Below are 15,817 nucleotides of genomic sequence, written 5' to 3'. Positions count from 1 at the left end.
CATGCAACGTTCAAACATTGATGGGAGAAAAAAATGATAAACTTTATCCTTTTCTTTAATAAAAGATAAAGTCTCCAACGTTCATGCAACGTTAATGCAACGTTGTGTATTTTATCTCCATGCAACGTGTTAGCCATGCAACTTGTTTATCTCCAATCATGCAAAAGTTTCCAATGCTAATTAAGCCATGTAACATGGTTAATTAATCTCCAATTAAGCCATGCATGTTGCACTTAAAGATCTCCAATTAAGCCTGGTCCAAGTCAAATGTTGACTTGGTCAAAGTCAACTTGATTGACTTTTTGATATAGTAGATCTTCTGGGTGATTTCTGGCCAACCGGAGTTAGGCTCACCCGAATCCGACTCCGGCCTTTTGCCCCTCGAGCGTGCTTCCTCCCGGCTTCTCGTCCCTCGGACATCGCGCACATCCTTCTCGCTCCACCGGTGTACTCTTTCGTAGCTTCCGCGTCCCTCGGATTGCACCGAGCCCCCGTCGTCTCACTTCCCGCGCAACCCTTCTCGTCCGCTACGTCTTACGCTCGACTTCCTCCGTACTTAAGTTTCTGCACACTTAGTAAAGGGATTCAGACGACACAAGACCTAACTTAACCTGATTGATCACATCAAAACTAACCGGAACACCAATAATTTGTGGTCTTCTAAGTGGCCTCCTATTTGTTGGTCTACAATTTGTCTATCAAAGCAAGATGGAGGTTATGGGCTACGGGATCTCCATGTATGACATGAGGTATTATTGAGTAAGATACTTTGAGATATACGGATACTAAAAAGAATTCTCTATGGGTGAATTGGGTACATCATCATTATATTAAAAGTGCATATTTTAGGACATGGGAATTCAAGTCTCAAACTCCCCTCTAATCCAAAAAACTTTATTGAAATGCCCGAACAAAATTATCCCGCCCTTTAGGTGGATTAGGTGAGCGAATATTGTTATGATGGATTAGTTTGTTGGTGAGGAAAAAGGGGTATCAAATGCTTATCAATTTTTCATGCCAAGAGGATTGGAAGTTGCTTGGAGCTCGATTATAAGGAGGTTGGAAATTATGCCTAAGCACCGATTTGTCCTATGGATATTAGCAAATGGGTACTTGAGGATCAAAGATCGAATGGAATATGAACCCAACAAATTGTGTGAATTATACCAACATCATGATGAATCTAATCAACACTTGTTCTTTGAATGCCCCAAGATTTGTGAACTATAGTGTAAGATTAAACAATGGCTTGACATTAGATAAAATTTTATTTTATTTAATAAGATGCAATAGGTTCTTGGGGATATTACAAGAATGAGAGAAGGACAACAAAGGCTTGTTATCTAACACGCAATCGAAGAAGGTATTATGGCGTTATTCTGAATTTTGACTCAGCCTGTTTTGGGAATCTTTGATTAAATATGTCTGCCACGTTACTTACCCGAGCAGCGGCCAGTGAGGTTCGTTATTGAAAAATTGCAATTTGATCACGATCAAAAAGAATATTATCTTGGCTTGGCTATTCTAATCTCAACTCTGTCCTATAAAACGGGGGAGATGTTGCCAACAGATCAACTTAGAAGTGCATCATGTTAGAGCATTTGCCTCTTCCCTGGCGTCTCGCCGCAGGTCTTGTCTCGCTTCTCTTCCTCCTCTTGTTCCCTATTCTCCTTCTACTGTTGCATCGACCACCGCCCGACCGTCTTCCTTCACCATGGAGGCTTCCTATCATCGGCGATCTGCACCGGCTCGGCTTGCTACCCCACCGCTCGCTGCGAGCTCTATCCCGAAAGCACGGCCCCCTGATGCTCCTCCACTTTGGGAGCGTCCCCACACTGGTCGTTTCCTCCGCTGCCTCTGCGGAGGAGATCATGAGGACCCAAGACCTCACCTTCGCCAGCCGCCCTGACCTCAGCATCTGCCACAGGCTGCTCTATGATGCCAACGACATTGCCTTCGCAAAGTATGGTGATTACTGGAGGCAGATGCGTCGCGTCATAACCGTCCACCTACTCAGCCACCGTCGGATCAACTCCTACCGGCGAGTTCGGGAGGAGGAGGCGTCCCTCCTCGTGGACCGCATCGCCGCGGCCGCCCCCTCGGGCTCCGTCGACATAAGCGATTTGATCGTCACCTTCACGAGAAACATAACTTGCAGAGTGGCGTTCGGAAAGAAGTACACCGATGAGGAGGGCGGCGCCGACGACGCGAGTAGATTCCGCGTTCTGCTGTCGGAGTTGATGGCACTGCTGGGGTCGTTCCCGATGCGCGACTACATGCCTGCACTGCGTTTTGTGGATTGTCTCAGTGGATTGGATGAGCGGGTGAGGAAAAACGCCCTCGATCTCGACGTGTTCGTGGAGGAAGTCCTCACCGCGCACGAGAGGAAGCAAGAGAGGAACGATGACGACATGGACTTTGTTGACATCTTGCTCTCTTTGGATAGCTCCGAAGGCGTCGTTCTCAGGAGGGACAGCATAAAGGCCATCATTATGGTAGCTCTCTTGTTTGGATATATACTTAATGCTTACGATTGACTTCTTGTGTGCTTAGCTATCGTTTTGCTGCAATCCAGGACGTGTTTGGTGGAGGGATAGATACAACATTTGCAACACTCGAGTGGGCGATGGCAGAGCTTATCAGGCAACCGGCAAAGATGGAGAGAGCACAACAAGAGGTTAGAAGAATTGCTGGATCGAAGAGTGAAATTCGAGAGGAGATGCTTCAAGAGATGTTGTACTTGAAGGCAGTGATCAAGGAGACCCTCCGATTGCACCCGGCGCTTCCACTTTTGGTTCCTCGAGAGGCTATGCAAGAGACTAGAGTGCATGGTTATCTCATTCCCAAGGGCACAAGAGTATTAATCAATGCTTGGGCAATTGGAAGGGATCCAAGATCATGGGAGGAGAAGCCGGAGGAGTTTTGGCCTGAGAGATTCTTGGAGGATGCTAGTGTTGACTTCAGGGGACAAAACTTCCAATTCATACCTTTTGGTGCAGGCCGCAGAGGTTGCCCGGGAATGGATTTCGCTTTCCCTGTCTTGGAGCTTGCTCTTGCTAACCTACTTTACCATTTTGATTGGGCGCTACCACAAGGAATGACCGCGGAGGAAATGGATATGACAGAATTCTATGGAATCGTAGTGCGGAAGAAGTCGAGTTTAATACTTGTGCCGAGAACTACAACCACTAAGTAAGGTATATCCAATATTTCAACAATAAAGGTGGAATCTGCTACTCTAACGGTCTCATAGATTTCACTATCATCTATGAGAAGATAAAGGTATATCCAATAAGGTTATTATTTAGCTACTTCAATTATTCAGAAATTGATATGAACATTTTAACTGAACTTGAACAATGAAGCTATTGTACTTCTGTTGTCGTAGCAAATAATGGCACCTTTCATGATTGCATAAAAGCTACAGTGACTGACATTATGTAGCCGATTTCATAAAACCAGGACGATGATGATTTGTGATTGCATATGATTGCTTGCTAATGTTAACTTATTTATTTAGACGAGTTAGGGAGTTTTTATTTATAAATTATTAATAATAAAAGTATTGATTTTATTGATCTTAATTTTATTTTTAAATATTTTTATAAAATTTTAAATTAATCAAATTGATAAAAAAATGTATATTTTTTATTTTAAAAAAAAATAGATTGTATATATATATATTTTTAAAAAATAAATTATTAAGTTCACAAACTGCCAAGCACATGGCCACATGAGTCACTTAGGTCTAGACTCATGTGGATAGGGCACGTCTCTTTTCACTATTTAGAGCCTCTAAATATATTTAAAAAATTAATGGTAATTTATTGAATCATGTTGTAAAAGTTTTGGAATGCCAAATCACATAACTAAATTTGGAAATGACCAAATCACATATTTTCCCCCATTTTACCCCTCATTTATTTCCTCGTCCGAACAAAAAAAATTTGGCCAAACCACTTTTATCTTTTCTCATAAAAATCTTAATCTCTAACCCAACATGAATTCTTGATATCCCTTAGTCCCCGAGGCAATGGTCATCTTCATCCTGATGAGTATTTACAGGAATTTTCCTCCATTATTGTCCGATCTAATGATATGAGCGACCAACCCAACATGAATTCTTGATATCGGCCATTACAATTCTATTGGATCCCTCGTCAGAGCATCTCCTCTATCTTTTCTTCTTCTTCAACACCACCTACTAAGAGATCATCAATACCCAACTTTGGCTCTAGGTTCTTGCAGTTGCCTCCTCCCTCTTATGCCCTTGTGTTGATTTGAATCCCCTTCTCCATCTCTAGCTAGAAACCTCAGATTCCGTGGCTCTCCCTGCCTTTGACGATAGATGGTGATGGCAGAGGAGCGTACAACTATTGCACTATCGAGGACATCTTTTGAGACTTTTAGACCCAGAGATCCGACATGTACAAGACGCTCACTATTGGTATTTCACACTTACCTTCTTTTCCATCGAATTGTTTGGGTGATTGTTGTGTTTTTTATTTTCTTTTCTTTGCTCGGAAGTTATTATTCTTTTGCTTCCTCTTCATGATGCAAATGTCGAGATGTCTAGAAGTTTTATCAATAATGTGATCTTGGTACTAGCTCTCCTCCTTTATTGCAATTCATTGTGCTTAGAGCTAGGATTTAGCTAGTTCCAAATAGTTTAGCAACTTTTCTTTCTCCTTAGCCATCATTTTCTCGGCCGTTGATCATTATATGATGCATGAGTATGAATTCTCTGCCCTCAAGGCATAGCTGAGTTGGTTACGACGCAACAGAGTTGCAGAAGAGGGTAAGGGGTCGAATCCTGGCGAAGCCAGGCAACACCCTTCTACGTCGTGACCAACTGCAGTTTCTCGATTTACCTTCTCACAGATGGTCGTGGGGCCGACCGTATGGGGCCGCTAAGGTGGCGGATTCCACCTTTTGTAGAAGATGAGTATGAATTCTCTAAATCGTTTTGATGTATATTAGGATAATAGTTTTCATTTTGGACATGTTTTAAGTTGTTTGATAACTAATCTCTCATGTAGTGATCAACCTTTCAATTAATAAGAATTATATTTTTCCTCATGAGTAATATATAATTTAGAAAAATATTAGTACATGATGAGATGCATATTTTGTAGGTCTCCAAGGATGTCCGCATCTCCACAATGGTATGATATTATCCACTTTGGGTCTAAATCTTCATGGTTTTGTTCTTGGGCTCTCTCCAAAAGGCCTCATTCCAATGGGGATATCTTCCATCCTTTCAAACCCATGATCTTTTCCATGTGCTTTAGATGTGGGACTATGTTTGCACTCTTCCAACCCAACAATCCCCCTTCAAACAAAGGACCACAGGCCCCCCTCAAACGGAAAGCCTCTGTTTGATGTCTGAATCCTTGACCCACCAGGACTTCCTGCCCCTCGATCCACCCGACCTACTAGGACTTCCTGCCTAGCCGCAACTAGGATTTCCTACCCCTCGATCCACCCGACCTACTAGGACTTCCTACCTAGCCACAACTAGGACTTCCTGCCTGGTGTCTGGTCCTCTTGATTCAGACACGGGAGCACCCACTTCCTTTATTTAAGGTTTAACCCACATGGTTAGATCTGGATCATGGCTCTTCCGACGGTTAATCCGATAAAGAACGGTCCCGCTTTGATACCACTTGTTGGATCGGGTTGGACCGACTAGAGGGGGGTGAATACACGGTTAAGCAAGGTTGTAGGATAGACACTCTATTTTTTTTAAAAAAAACTTGGTTGCAACTCGGTCGTTGCTTCCAAGGTAATTGACGCTCAAACGAAACTCCTTTAGGCGGAGAAGCATTTACAATTGTAGCTGAGAGACTTAGAGAGAAAATGATAAAGTAATTGATGATCATAACTCTAAAATTCTAAGTCTATTTATAGCCCAAGAGAATAGATCTAGCTCGTTGATCGTAGATGAACTTTCTCTTGATCGTTGATCCATTGATGCGATCCTAACCGTTGATCAGAGATAGGCTTGATCGTAGCCGTTGAGTAAATAAGGATAAACTTTATCTTTAATAAAAGATAAAGAGATTTATCCTTAATAAAAAAAATAAATATTTATCTTTTATATGATAAAAGATAAATCTTATTATTTTTTCTTCTTCTTTTTTTTCAACCGCCACGTCCAAACGGTCTAAGTCTAAATCTTCTTCTCTGATCAAAGTCAATGGTCAAAGTCAACAGGCAAAAATCAAAGTCAATAGTTTGACTTTTGTTGACTTTTTGTAGAATCTTCGATTGGATGATTTTTGCCCAACCAGAGTTAGGCTCACCCGAACCCGACTCCGGTCTTTTGCCCCTCGAGCGTGCTTCCTCCCGGTTTCTCATTCCTCGAACTTCGCGCACGTCCTTCTCGCTCCACCGGTGTACTCTTCCGTAGCTTCCGCGTCCCTCGGATTGCACCGAGCCCGTTGGCTCACTTCTCCGCGCAACCCTTCTCGTTCGCTACGTCTTACGCTCGACTTCCTCCGTACCTAAGTTCCTGCACACTTAGCAGAAGGATTAGAATAACTTAGGACCTAACTTAACTTGGTTAATCACATCAAAACTAACCGGGGCACCAACAATCTCCTCCTTTTTGATGTGCATCAACCCAGGTTCAATTAGAGTTAAATCAAAAAATAAGGAAAACAAATAGAACTAAATAAACAGGTTAAGTATGAAAAAAATATTTCATGTTAGAACTATAACCTCCCCCTAAACCTCAGCCTACTCTTCCCCTTTGATCACAGCAAAAACGGGATGGATAAAATTAGGGAAGAAAAGAAAACATTTGTGTAAATGCAATAGAAAGTCAGAAAAATTTAAAATTTTTTTCTAAATGTTCAATTAATACACAGTAGATCACAAAAAAATTTATCTTCAAAAATTAGCGTTGCAAAGGATTTCAAAAAATTTAAAATGACATGTTTATTTTAAAAATAGAATAAACACTTCAAAAATTCGTATATAAATTATACTGAGTTCTAATGACTGTATTTGAATCCTAAAAAATCAGATCTATAAAAATAATATTTTTATCTATTTTTAAAATTTAAATTTGAATTTTGAATTAAAAAATTATGAAAATTCAAAAAAATATTCAAAAAATTTTGTAAAATTCTCAGTAGATGAACAACATAATTATGCATTGAGTAAAAATAGAAACATAATTTTTTATCACTAAAAAATTAGTCAAATTGAATTTTCTATGATAACAAGAAAACAATGTTAGTTAAGTAAAAAAAATATTAGTCAGTGCATGCATATGTAATAACACAAAAAAAGATTAGTTTAAAATAGATTTGGGAATCCAAAATAGGTTCCTATCTACTGGATTGATTAAAAATCTCGGAGAAATATAGTTTTTGGGCACTTTTCTAAGTTGACCCCTATGATTTTTAATATACCAATTCAAATTATCAAGATAACTATTTTTCTTTTGGCATAAGCATGAAATATCAAGTTCTAGTTTTTGAACTAAGTTTTTTAAGGTATCATTTTTATTTTTTAAGATATTTGAGTTATCAGAAGAAGATGCAAGGGCTAATTCCTTTCTTAATTGTGAATATTCTTTTTCTAATTTACAGTTAGCCTTGAGCATTACTTTTATTCCAGCGTATAACTGATCATGAGGAAGAAAACATACCTCACTTACCGAGTCGCTTTCGAAAAGAGAGGCTCCCCATTCGTCGTTACTTTCTTCTGATGTTGTTCCCCCTTCTTCAGTGCTCTCTTCTTGATGGCTTGCCATCAGCGCAAGTCCGACATACTCCTGAGTTTCTGATTCATCAGACGAGGTCTCGTCCCAGGTGGCTTTCAATGTCTTCTTCTTTTTTGGCTGGTTCTTAAGTTTGGGGCACTAGTCTTTTAGATGCCCCTCTTCGTTGCAGTTATAGCATCAGACAGTACGTTTCTTTGGAGATCGCTTTGCCTTTTGCATCCTTGAAAACTTGTTAGCTTTAAAAAAACTTTTAAATGTTCTTACCATTTGTGTTGTCTTTTCGTCGTCCGTCGAGGATTCTGATCCCTTTTCGGTTCTCCTTGTGTTTAGGGCAATATTGCCTATTTTTCTATATCCTGCACACCGAGACTCATGTAATTCAAAAATAGAAAATATTTCATCTAACGTACTTACCTCTAAATCCTTGGAAATATAATAGATCTAATTCTGAAAAAGAAAAAAAGCAAGAAATATAAAACACAAACAACTCAAAATACACAAATTAAACATTATCATCCACTTTTAATCATAAATTAAAATTTTAAAGTGGACACTGGAGAAATTACTGAACTCTGGAGAATTAACTAGAAATCAATCGCGTTTGGGAAGCGTCATCTAGAATGACCCGGATGCCACTGATTGCTCCGGCGACGATGAGGACCGCTACTTTCTTCCCAGGCGCAGCGGGGTACTGAGGGATATTGGGCTGCTCCCTTGCTCCGAAGTGAGCCGGCTTCCGAACCGGACCAGGTCCGCCGCCAGGCACGGGAAGAAGGCGGCGTCGAGCATGAGTAGAGGAGAAAGGAAAATGATCGATTCAATTGGCCCACACCAATCCAGTCCAAGCCTGGGCCAACCTCACCATTTATGAAAAAAATTTGGGGCCAAGACTGGGTCATGGCCCAGCTTGGCCCACCAGTAGCTCCACCACTGCTTAGAGCTAGGATTAGCTAGTTCCAAATAGTTTAGCAACTTTTCTTTCTCATTAGCCATCATTTTCTCGGCCGTTGATCATTATATATGGTGCATGAGTATGAATTCTCTAAATCGTTTTGATGTATATTAGGAAAATAGTTTTCATTTTGGACTTGTTTTAAGTTGTTTGATAACTAATATCTCATGTAGTGATCAATCTTTTGATTAATAAGAATTATATTTTTCCTCATGTGCAATATATAATTTAGAAAAATATTAGTACAGGATGAGATGCATATTTGACATATTGTCAAAAGAAAATAACAATATGATATTTAGTCATAACAACAATATCTATGTTTCAAGGATAAAATTATTAGAAAATTTTATTTATCCTTTAAAAAGTTGATCATTTTTTTAAAATGACCCTATAATTTCAGTGCCCCTAGTTTCATTCAAGTTTTTGGATGATATCGTTCTTATTGCATGCTATCTTATAAACTGTATGCCCTTCTCTACTCTTTATAATCCTTTTTTTACTATTTTGTTTTCAATTTGATCATAGCTATTATCTTTGCTTTTTCCATCTCTCGTTTCTTGATAGACATAAGTTATCACCTAGAGCAATCAAGTGCTCGTCCTCAACTACTCTAGATTTTAAGAAGAAAAGGATGTCACAAGTCTCCTAAAATATGATTTGTTTATTATAGATCTTGTTCTTTTGATTGGAAATTAATGTGCCTAAGTTCTTATTGTTATTAAATTATTATAGTCGTTGTTGAAATTTTGTAATATGCATATTGTAAATTGATATTTGGTATGTTGTAAAAAGATCTTGTTATTTTATTTGAGAAATATATTTTTCTTAATCTATGTTGTCATTAATTGTTGTTAAGATTTTATCAAATGAGTACTTTTGTAAATTGATATTTGCTATGTGTTATCATTATCGTAGCCTGTAAAATGAGTATCATTATTGTAGCCCTTATAATTAGCTCTTGACTCATGTTTCAAGATTGAATCAAGTTGAAAAAATCACTGCACTTAATATGGTATATCACATTGAAGTTTGAGATATAGATATATTCAGGAGTCTTGGACGAATAAATAGGTCCTAGTTTGAAGTCATTCTGAGTTCTGTAAGTCCATCAACTACTTTTAAACAAAATTGGCTAATGGACCTACACCATTTAGAAAATAAAATTTTTAATATTTTTATAAAAATGGGAGTCCAAGGAACTTTTTTGTGATATCTATCAGTGAGTATCATCGTCGTATCACTTATAATGAGCTTTCGATATCATTTCTCATGCCCAAATAGAATTGTAAAAATCGTTGCTCTCAATATGGTGTATCACATTAATGTTTGAGGGCATGAATATCTTTAGGAGCCTTGTACAAGTACATAGGTCTTAATTTCATATTATTCTGAGTTCCATAGGTCCATTAGACACTTTCAAATGAAATCAGCTGATGGACCTTCACAATTTAGAAAATCAAAAATTTGATATCCTCAAAAAGAGAGGAGTCTAAGGAACTCATTTGTGGTCTTCTAAGTGACCTCCTATCTGTTGGTCTACAATTTGTCTATCAAAGCAAGATGGAAGTTATGGGCTACGAGATCTCCATGCATGAAATAAGGCATTATTGAGTAAGATACTTTGGGATATGCAATTTAAAAAGGATTCTCTATGGGTGAATTGGGTACATCATCATTATGTTAAAAGTGCAGATTTTTGGACATGGGATGTCAAGTCTTCGGACTCCCCTCTAATCAAAAGACCTGTTGAAATCCGGAACAAAATTGTCCAAGGTTCGCATGGAGTAGGGCGGGTGAATATGGCTATGATGGATTGGTTTGTTGGTGATGAAAAAGGGGTATCAAATGCTTATCAATTTTTCATGCCAAGAGAGTTCGAAGTTGCTTGGAGCTCGATTTTGCGGAGGCTAGAAATTATGCCTAAGTATCGGTTTGTCCTATGGATATTAGCAAATGGACACTTGAGGACCAAATATCGAATGTAGTATGAACCCAATAAATTATGTGAGTTATGTCGGCATCATGACGAATCTAATCAACACTAGTTCTTTTAATGCCCCAAGGTTTGTGAACTATGGTGTAAGGTTAAACAATGGCTTGACATTGAGCAAAATTTTATTTTATTTTGATGAGATAAAGCAGGTTCTTGGGTGATATTACAAAAATGAGAGAAGGACAACAAAGGCTTGCTATCTACTATGTATGGGAGGTACGCAATCGAAGAAGGTGTTATGGTATTATTCTGAATTTTGACGGGATATTTCGCAAAGTTCAGATTCATATTTATAGATTCGTGGACCTCAAACCGAGCTGAGATATGGTGGGCTGCTGCTGGATGGACCGGTGGGAAGCTGAAGGCTCTATGCTGCTGTTGTTGGTGGTATGAGCAAACTTGGAGCTGCTGGTGGTTGCTGGTTTAGGCCAAGATAGGATGGTTTACACGGTGAGCTGCAGCAGGATGGATCCTCCACTTTGAAGGCCGAACTAATGCTGCTGTGGTGTTGTACGGTGTGGTTTCTTGCTGAATGTGCACGTTGAATGCTGTGGCTGATGGTGTTGAGAGGTTTTCCGTGAAAAGGGTGTCTTAAATCAGAAATGATATTTATTATGAAATGGTAGTATAAAATTATAACATGACATTCACAATTACATGTAATAGATCTCACTGCATATCAATGGGACCCTATAAATGTGAATATCATGTTACGATTTTATATTACGATTTCATATTATGTATCACCACTCGTCCTAAATCTAGATCTGCAAATTAGTCCTCGTCATAGATCTGTTGACTCTTCAACGCTGTTACATCAATGCCAGCTCTGGTTGTCAGCATGCACCAGCACGGCCCTTTCACGGTAGCAGATCCAGCCTGTTTTGGGGATCTTTGATTAAATGTGTCTGCCACATTACTTACCCGAGCAGCGGCCAGTGAGGTTTTGGAATTTCCCCAAAGCAATTTATCCATTTTTGGTTAAATTAACCTCTTCTCGGCGAAAGGCAAGTAATTAACCTTTCTGATCTCAATTCTTTTCTGTCCTATAAAACGGGGGAGATGTTGCCGACAGATCAACTTAGAAGTGCATCATGCTAGAGCATTTGCCTCTTCCCTGGCCTCTCGCCGCCTATCTTATCTCGCTTCTCCTCCTCCTCTTGTTCCCTATCCTCCTTCTACTGTTGCGTCGACCACCGCCCGACCGTCTCCCTTCACCATGGAGGCTTCCTATCATCGGCGATCTGCACCGGCTCGGCTTGCTACCTCACCGCTCGCTGCGAGCTCTATCCCGAAAGCACGGCCCCCTGATGCTCCTCCATTTTGGGAGCGTCCCCACACTGGTCGTTTCCTCCGCTGCCTCCGCGGAGGAGATCATGAGGACCCAAGACCTCGCCTTCGCCACCCGCCCTGAGCTCAGCCTCTGCCGCAGGCTGCTCTATGATTCCAACGACATCACCTTCGCAAAGTATGGTGATTATTGGAGGCAGATGCGTCGCCTCACATCCGTCCACCTACTCAGCCACCGTCGGATCAACTCCTACCGGCGAATTCGGGAGGAGGAAGCGTCCCTCCTCGTGGACCGCATCGCCGCGGCCGCCTCCTCGGGTTCCGTTGACATAAGCGATTTGATCGTCACCTTCACGAGAAACGTAACTTGCAGAGTGGCGTTCGGAAAGAAGTACACCGATGAGGAGGGCGGCACCGACGGGAGTAGATTCCGCGCTCTGCTGTCGGAGTGGATGGCACTGCTGGGGTCGTTCCCGATGCGCGACTACATGCCTGCACTGCGTTTTGTGGATCGCCTCAGTGGATTGGATGAGCGGGTGAGGAAGAACGCCCTCGATCTCGACGTGTTCGTGGAGGAAGTCCTCAACGCGCACGAGAAGAAGCAAGAGAGGAACGACGACGACATGGACTTTGTTGACATCTTGCTCTCTTTGGATAGCTCCGAAGGCGTCGTTCTCAGGAGGGACAGCATAAAGGCCGTTATTTTGGTAGCTCTTGTTTGGATATATACTTCTTGCTTACAATTAACTTCTTGCGTGCTTAGCTATTGTATCGTTTTGCTGCAATCCAGGACGTGTTTGGTGGAGGGATAGATACAACATTTGCAACACTTGAGTGGGCGATGGCAGAGCTTATCAGGCAACCGGCAAAGATGGAGAGAGCACAACAAGAGGTTAGAAGAATTGCTGGATCGAACAGTACTGAAATTCGAGAGGAGATGCTTCAAGAGATGTTGTACTTGAAGGCAGTGATCAAGGAGACCCTCCGATTGCACCCGGCGCTTCCACTTTTGATTCCTCGAGAGGCTATGCAAGAGACTAGAGTGCATGGTTATCTCATTCCCAAGGGCACAAGAGTATTAATCAATGCTTGGGCAATTGGAAGGGATCCAAGATCATGGGAGGAGAAGCCGGAGGAGTTTTGGCCTGAGAGATTCTTGGACGATGCTAGTGTTGACTTCAGGGGACAAAACTTCCAATTCATACCTTTTGGTGCAGGCCGCAGAGGTTGCCCGGGAATGGATTTCGCTTTCCCTGTCTTGGAACTTGCTCTTGCTAACCTACTTTACCATTTTGATTGGGCGCTACCACAAGGAATGACCGCGGAGGAAATGGATATGACAATTCTATGGAATCGTAGTGCGGAAGAAGTCGAGTTTAATACTTGTGCCGAGAACTACAACCATTAAGTAAGGTATATATATCCAACATGGTCATTATATGGCTGCTTCAATTATTCAGAAATTTGTATGAACGTTTTATCTTAACTTGAACAATAAAGCCACTGTACTTATTTTGTCGTAGCAAATAATGGTGCCTTTTATGATTGTATAAAAGCTACAGTGAGTGATAGTAAGTAGCCAGTTTCGTATTTTTATAAAAGGTGAAATCATGTATCTTTTTTCCAAATTTATCTTTTTTCCATCCCTCATTCTTTCCACATGCTCGTCGGAACAAAAAATTTGGCAAAACCATTTTTATTTTTTCTCATAAAAAATCCTAATCTCTCCGCCCTTCTCCTTCATCTTCGTCTTGATGAGTTTTCTCCATTGTCATCCGACCGAGATGTCTAGAAGTTTTATCATTAATGTGATCTTGGTACTAGCTCTCCTCCTTTATTTTAATTCATTGTGCTTAAAGCTAGGGTTTAGCTAGTCCAAACAGTTTAGCAACTTTTCTTTCTCATTAGTCATCATTTTCTCAGTTGTTGATCATTATATGATGCATGAGTAATGAATTCTCTAAATCGTTTTGATACATATTAGGAAAATAATTTTAATTTTGGACCTATTTTAAGTTGTTTGGTAACTAATCTCTGATGTAGTGATCAACCTTTATTAATAATGATTATATTTTTCCTCATGAGTAATATATAATTTAAAAAAATATTAGTACATGATGATGAGATGCATATTTAACATATTATCAAAAGAAAATAACAATATGATATTTAGTCATAACAACAATATCTATGTTTCAAGGATAAAATTATTAGAAAATTTTATTTCTCTTTTAAAGTTGATCATTTTTTTTTTTAAGAAAATGACCCTATAATTTCAGTGCCCCTAATTTCATTCAAGATTCGGATGATATCATTCTTATTGCATGCTATCTTATAAACTATATGTATAGTCGTCAATTTGGGTTAAGTCCGTCGAGTTGACCTGCCCTGTCAAATAATTTAGATGAATTGGGTTGAAATTTTATTAACCCATTTTATGATGGGTTCGGATGGGTTGATCTGTCTAGGCCCGCGACTCGTGTGGGTTGGTCCGCGGATTGAGAAAGTTTATTTATTTATTTTAAAATTTAAAATTAAAGTAGAAAATTCAATGAATTAGTAAGTTTAATCCGTCTAAATTATAATTCAAGCTTAAAAATTACAACCCAAGCTTAAAAATTTCAACTTGAACAATTTAAACTGTAATCCAAATTTAAAATTTTTAATATTTTATTATTTTTTGACAAACCCGTGGGTTGGCCCGTCTAACTCGCAATCCACCTTGAGTTGGGTTGGGTTGAAGATTTCCCAATCCGTCAAATTGATGGGTTGGTCCGTCCCGTCCCGTCATATGATAGATTTTTAATAGGTTGGTCCGCCCCGCTATGAATTGACTCGTTTGACAGCTTTGACTGTATGCCCTTCTCTACTCTTTATGATCAAGTTCCTTTTACTATTTTGTTTTCAATTTTATTAGAGCTATTATCCTTGCTTTTTACATCTCTCATAGCAATCAAGGGCTTGTCCTCAACTACTCTAGATTTTAAAGAATGTCACAAGTCTCCTAAAATATGATTTGTTTATCTATGTCAATGTCACTTTCTTTGAGAATGTATTATTCTTGGATTTGTCATCTACTTCATATATGCAACTAAGGTGCTTCGAATTCCTATGCCATTGTATCTCCACCATTATCTTTTCTTGCAAGACTATCAATATTAGAGCCTTCACCATTGTGGATCTATAGTAGACTCAACAACCTCATTATTGCAACAAGTGTTGTATCTGGTAATAATGAAGTAGGTGATAGAATTCTCTTATTTCATCGACTTATTTTATGTAAAAACCAACTTCACAACCAAATTACCATATCTGTCACCAGAAATAGATTTCAATTCTCTCCTTTTCACAAATTTTATTACGACATGGAGTCAGAATTTGCTCTCTCCTCTATCATTGGGGGTTCACCATGTACATTATGTGGAGAAAGAAACTATGAAGAAACCAACAATTATCATTAAAAAGTATCTATTGTTGTTATTGAAATTTTATAGTATGTCAGTTGTAAATTGATACTCTTTCTATGTTATAGATTTTGTTCTTTTGGTTGGAAATTAACGTGCCTAAATTATTATTGTTATTAAATTATTGTAGTTGTTGAAATTTTGTAATATGCATATTGTAAATTGATATTTGGTATGTTATAAAAAGATTTTGTTATTTTATTTGAGAAATATATTTTTCTTAATCTATGTTGTTATTGATTGTTGTTGAGATTTTATCAGATGAGTACTTTTGTAAATTGATATTTGTTCTGTGTTATCATTGTCGTAGCCTGTAAAATGAGTATCATTATTGTAGCCCTTATAATTAGCTTTCGACTCATTTTTCAAGATTGAATCAA

At 39.2% G+C, this 15,817-nt stretch overlaps 2 protein-coding genes across 2 annotated transcripts; both read left to right on the top strand.

Moving 5' to 3' along the window:
* Nucleotides 1–1,589: 1,589 nt before the first annotated feature.
* On the top strand, nt 1,590–3,408 carry LOC141840235 (cytochrome P450 71A1-like). The gene is made up of 2 exons (XM_074728168.1): nt 1,590–2,495; nt 2,576–3,408. The coding sequence occupies exons 1-2, from the start codon at nt 1,590–1,592 to the stop codon at nt 3,194–3,196; spliced, it is 1,527 nt and encodes a 508-aa protein (XP_074584269.1). The 3' UTR covers nt 3,197–3,408.
* Nucleotides 3,409–11,777: 8,369 nt separating this feature from the next.
* Nucleotides 11,778–13,572, top strand: LOC141842084 (cytochrome P450 71A1-like). Its single transcript, XM_074730303.1, is given in 3 exon segments — nt 11,778–12,680; nt 12,764–13,311; nt 13,313–13,572. Coding segments are annotated over 3 exon segments (1,524 nt in total). The 3' UTR covers nt 13,386–13,572.
* Nucleotides 13,573–15,817: the final 2,245 nt, after the last annotated feature.

The sequence above is a fragment of the Curcuma longa genome, chromosome 1 (assembly GCF_044706935.1).
Source record: "Curcuma longa cultivar G26 ecotype Majalengka, Jawa Barat chromosome 1, ITB_CL_G26_1.1, whole genome shotgun sequence".
In the NCBI taxonomy this organism is placed as follows: domain Eukaryota; kingdom Viridiplantae; phylum Streptophyta; class Magnoliopsida; order Zingiberales; family Zingiberaceae; genus Curcuma; species Curcuma longa.
The sequence above is the reverse complement of the archived record's forward strand: the minus strand, read 5'-3'. Positions and strand labels throughout refer to the sequence as shown.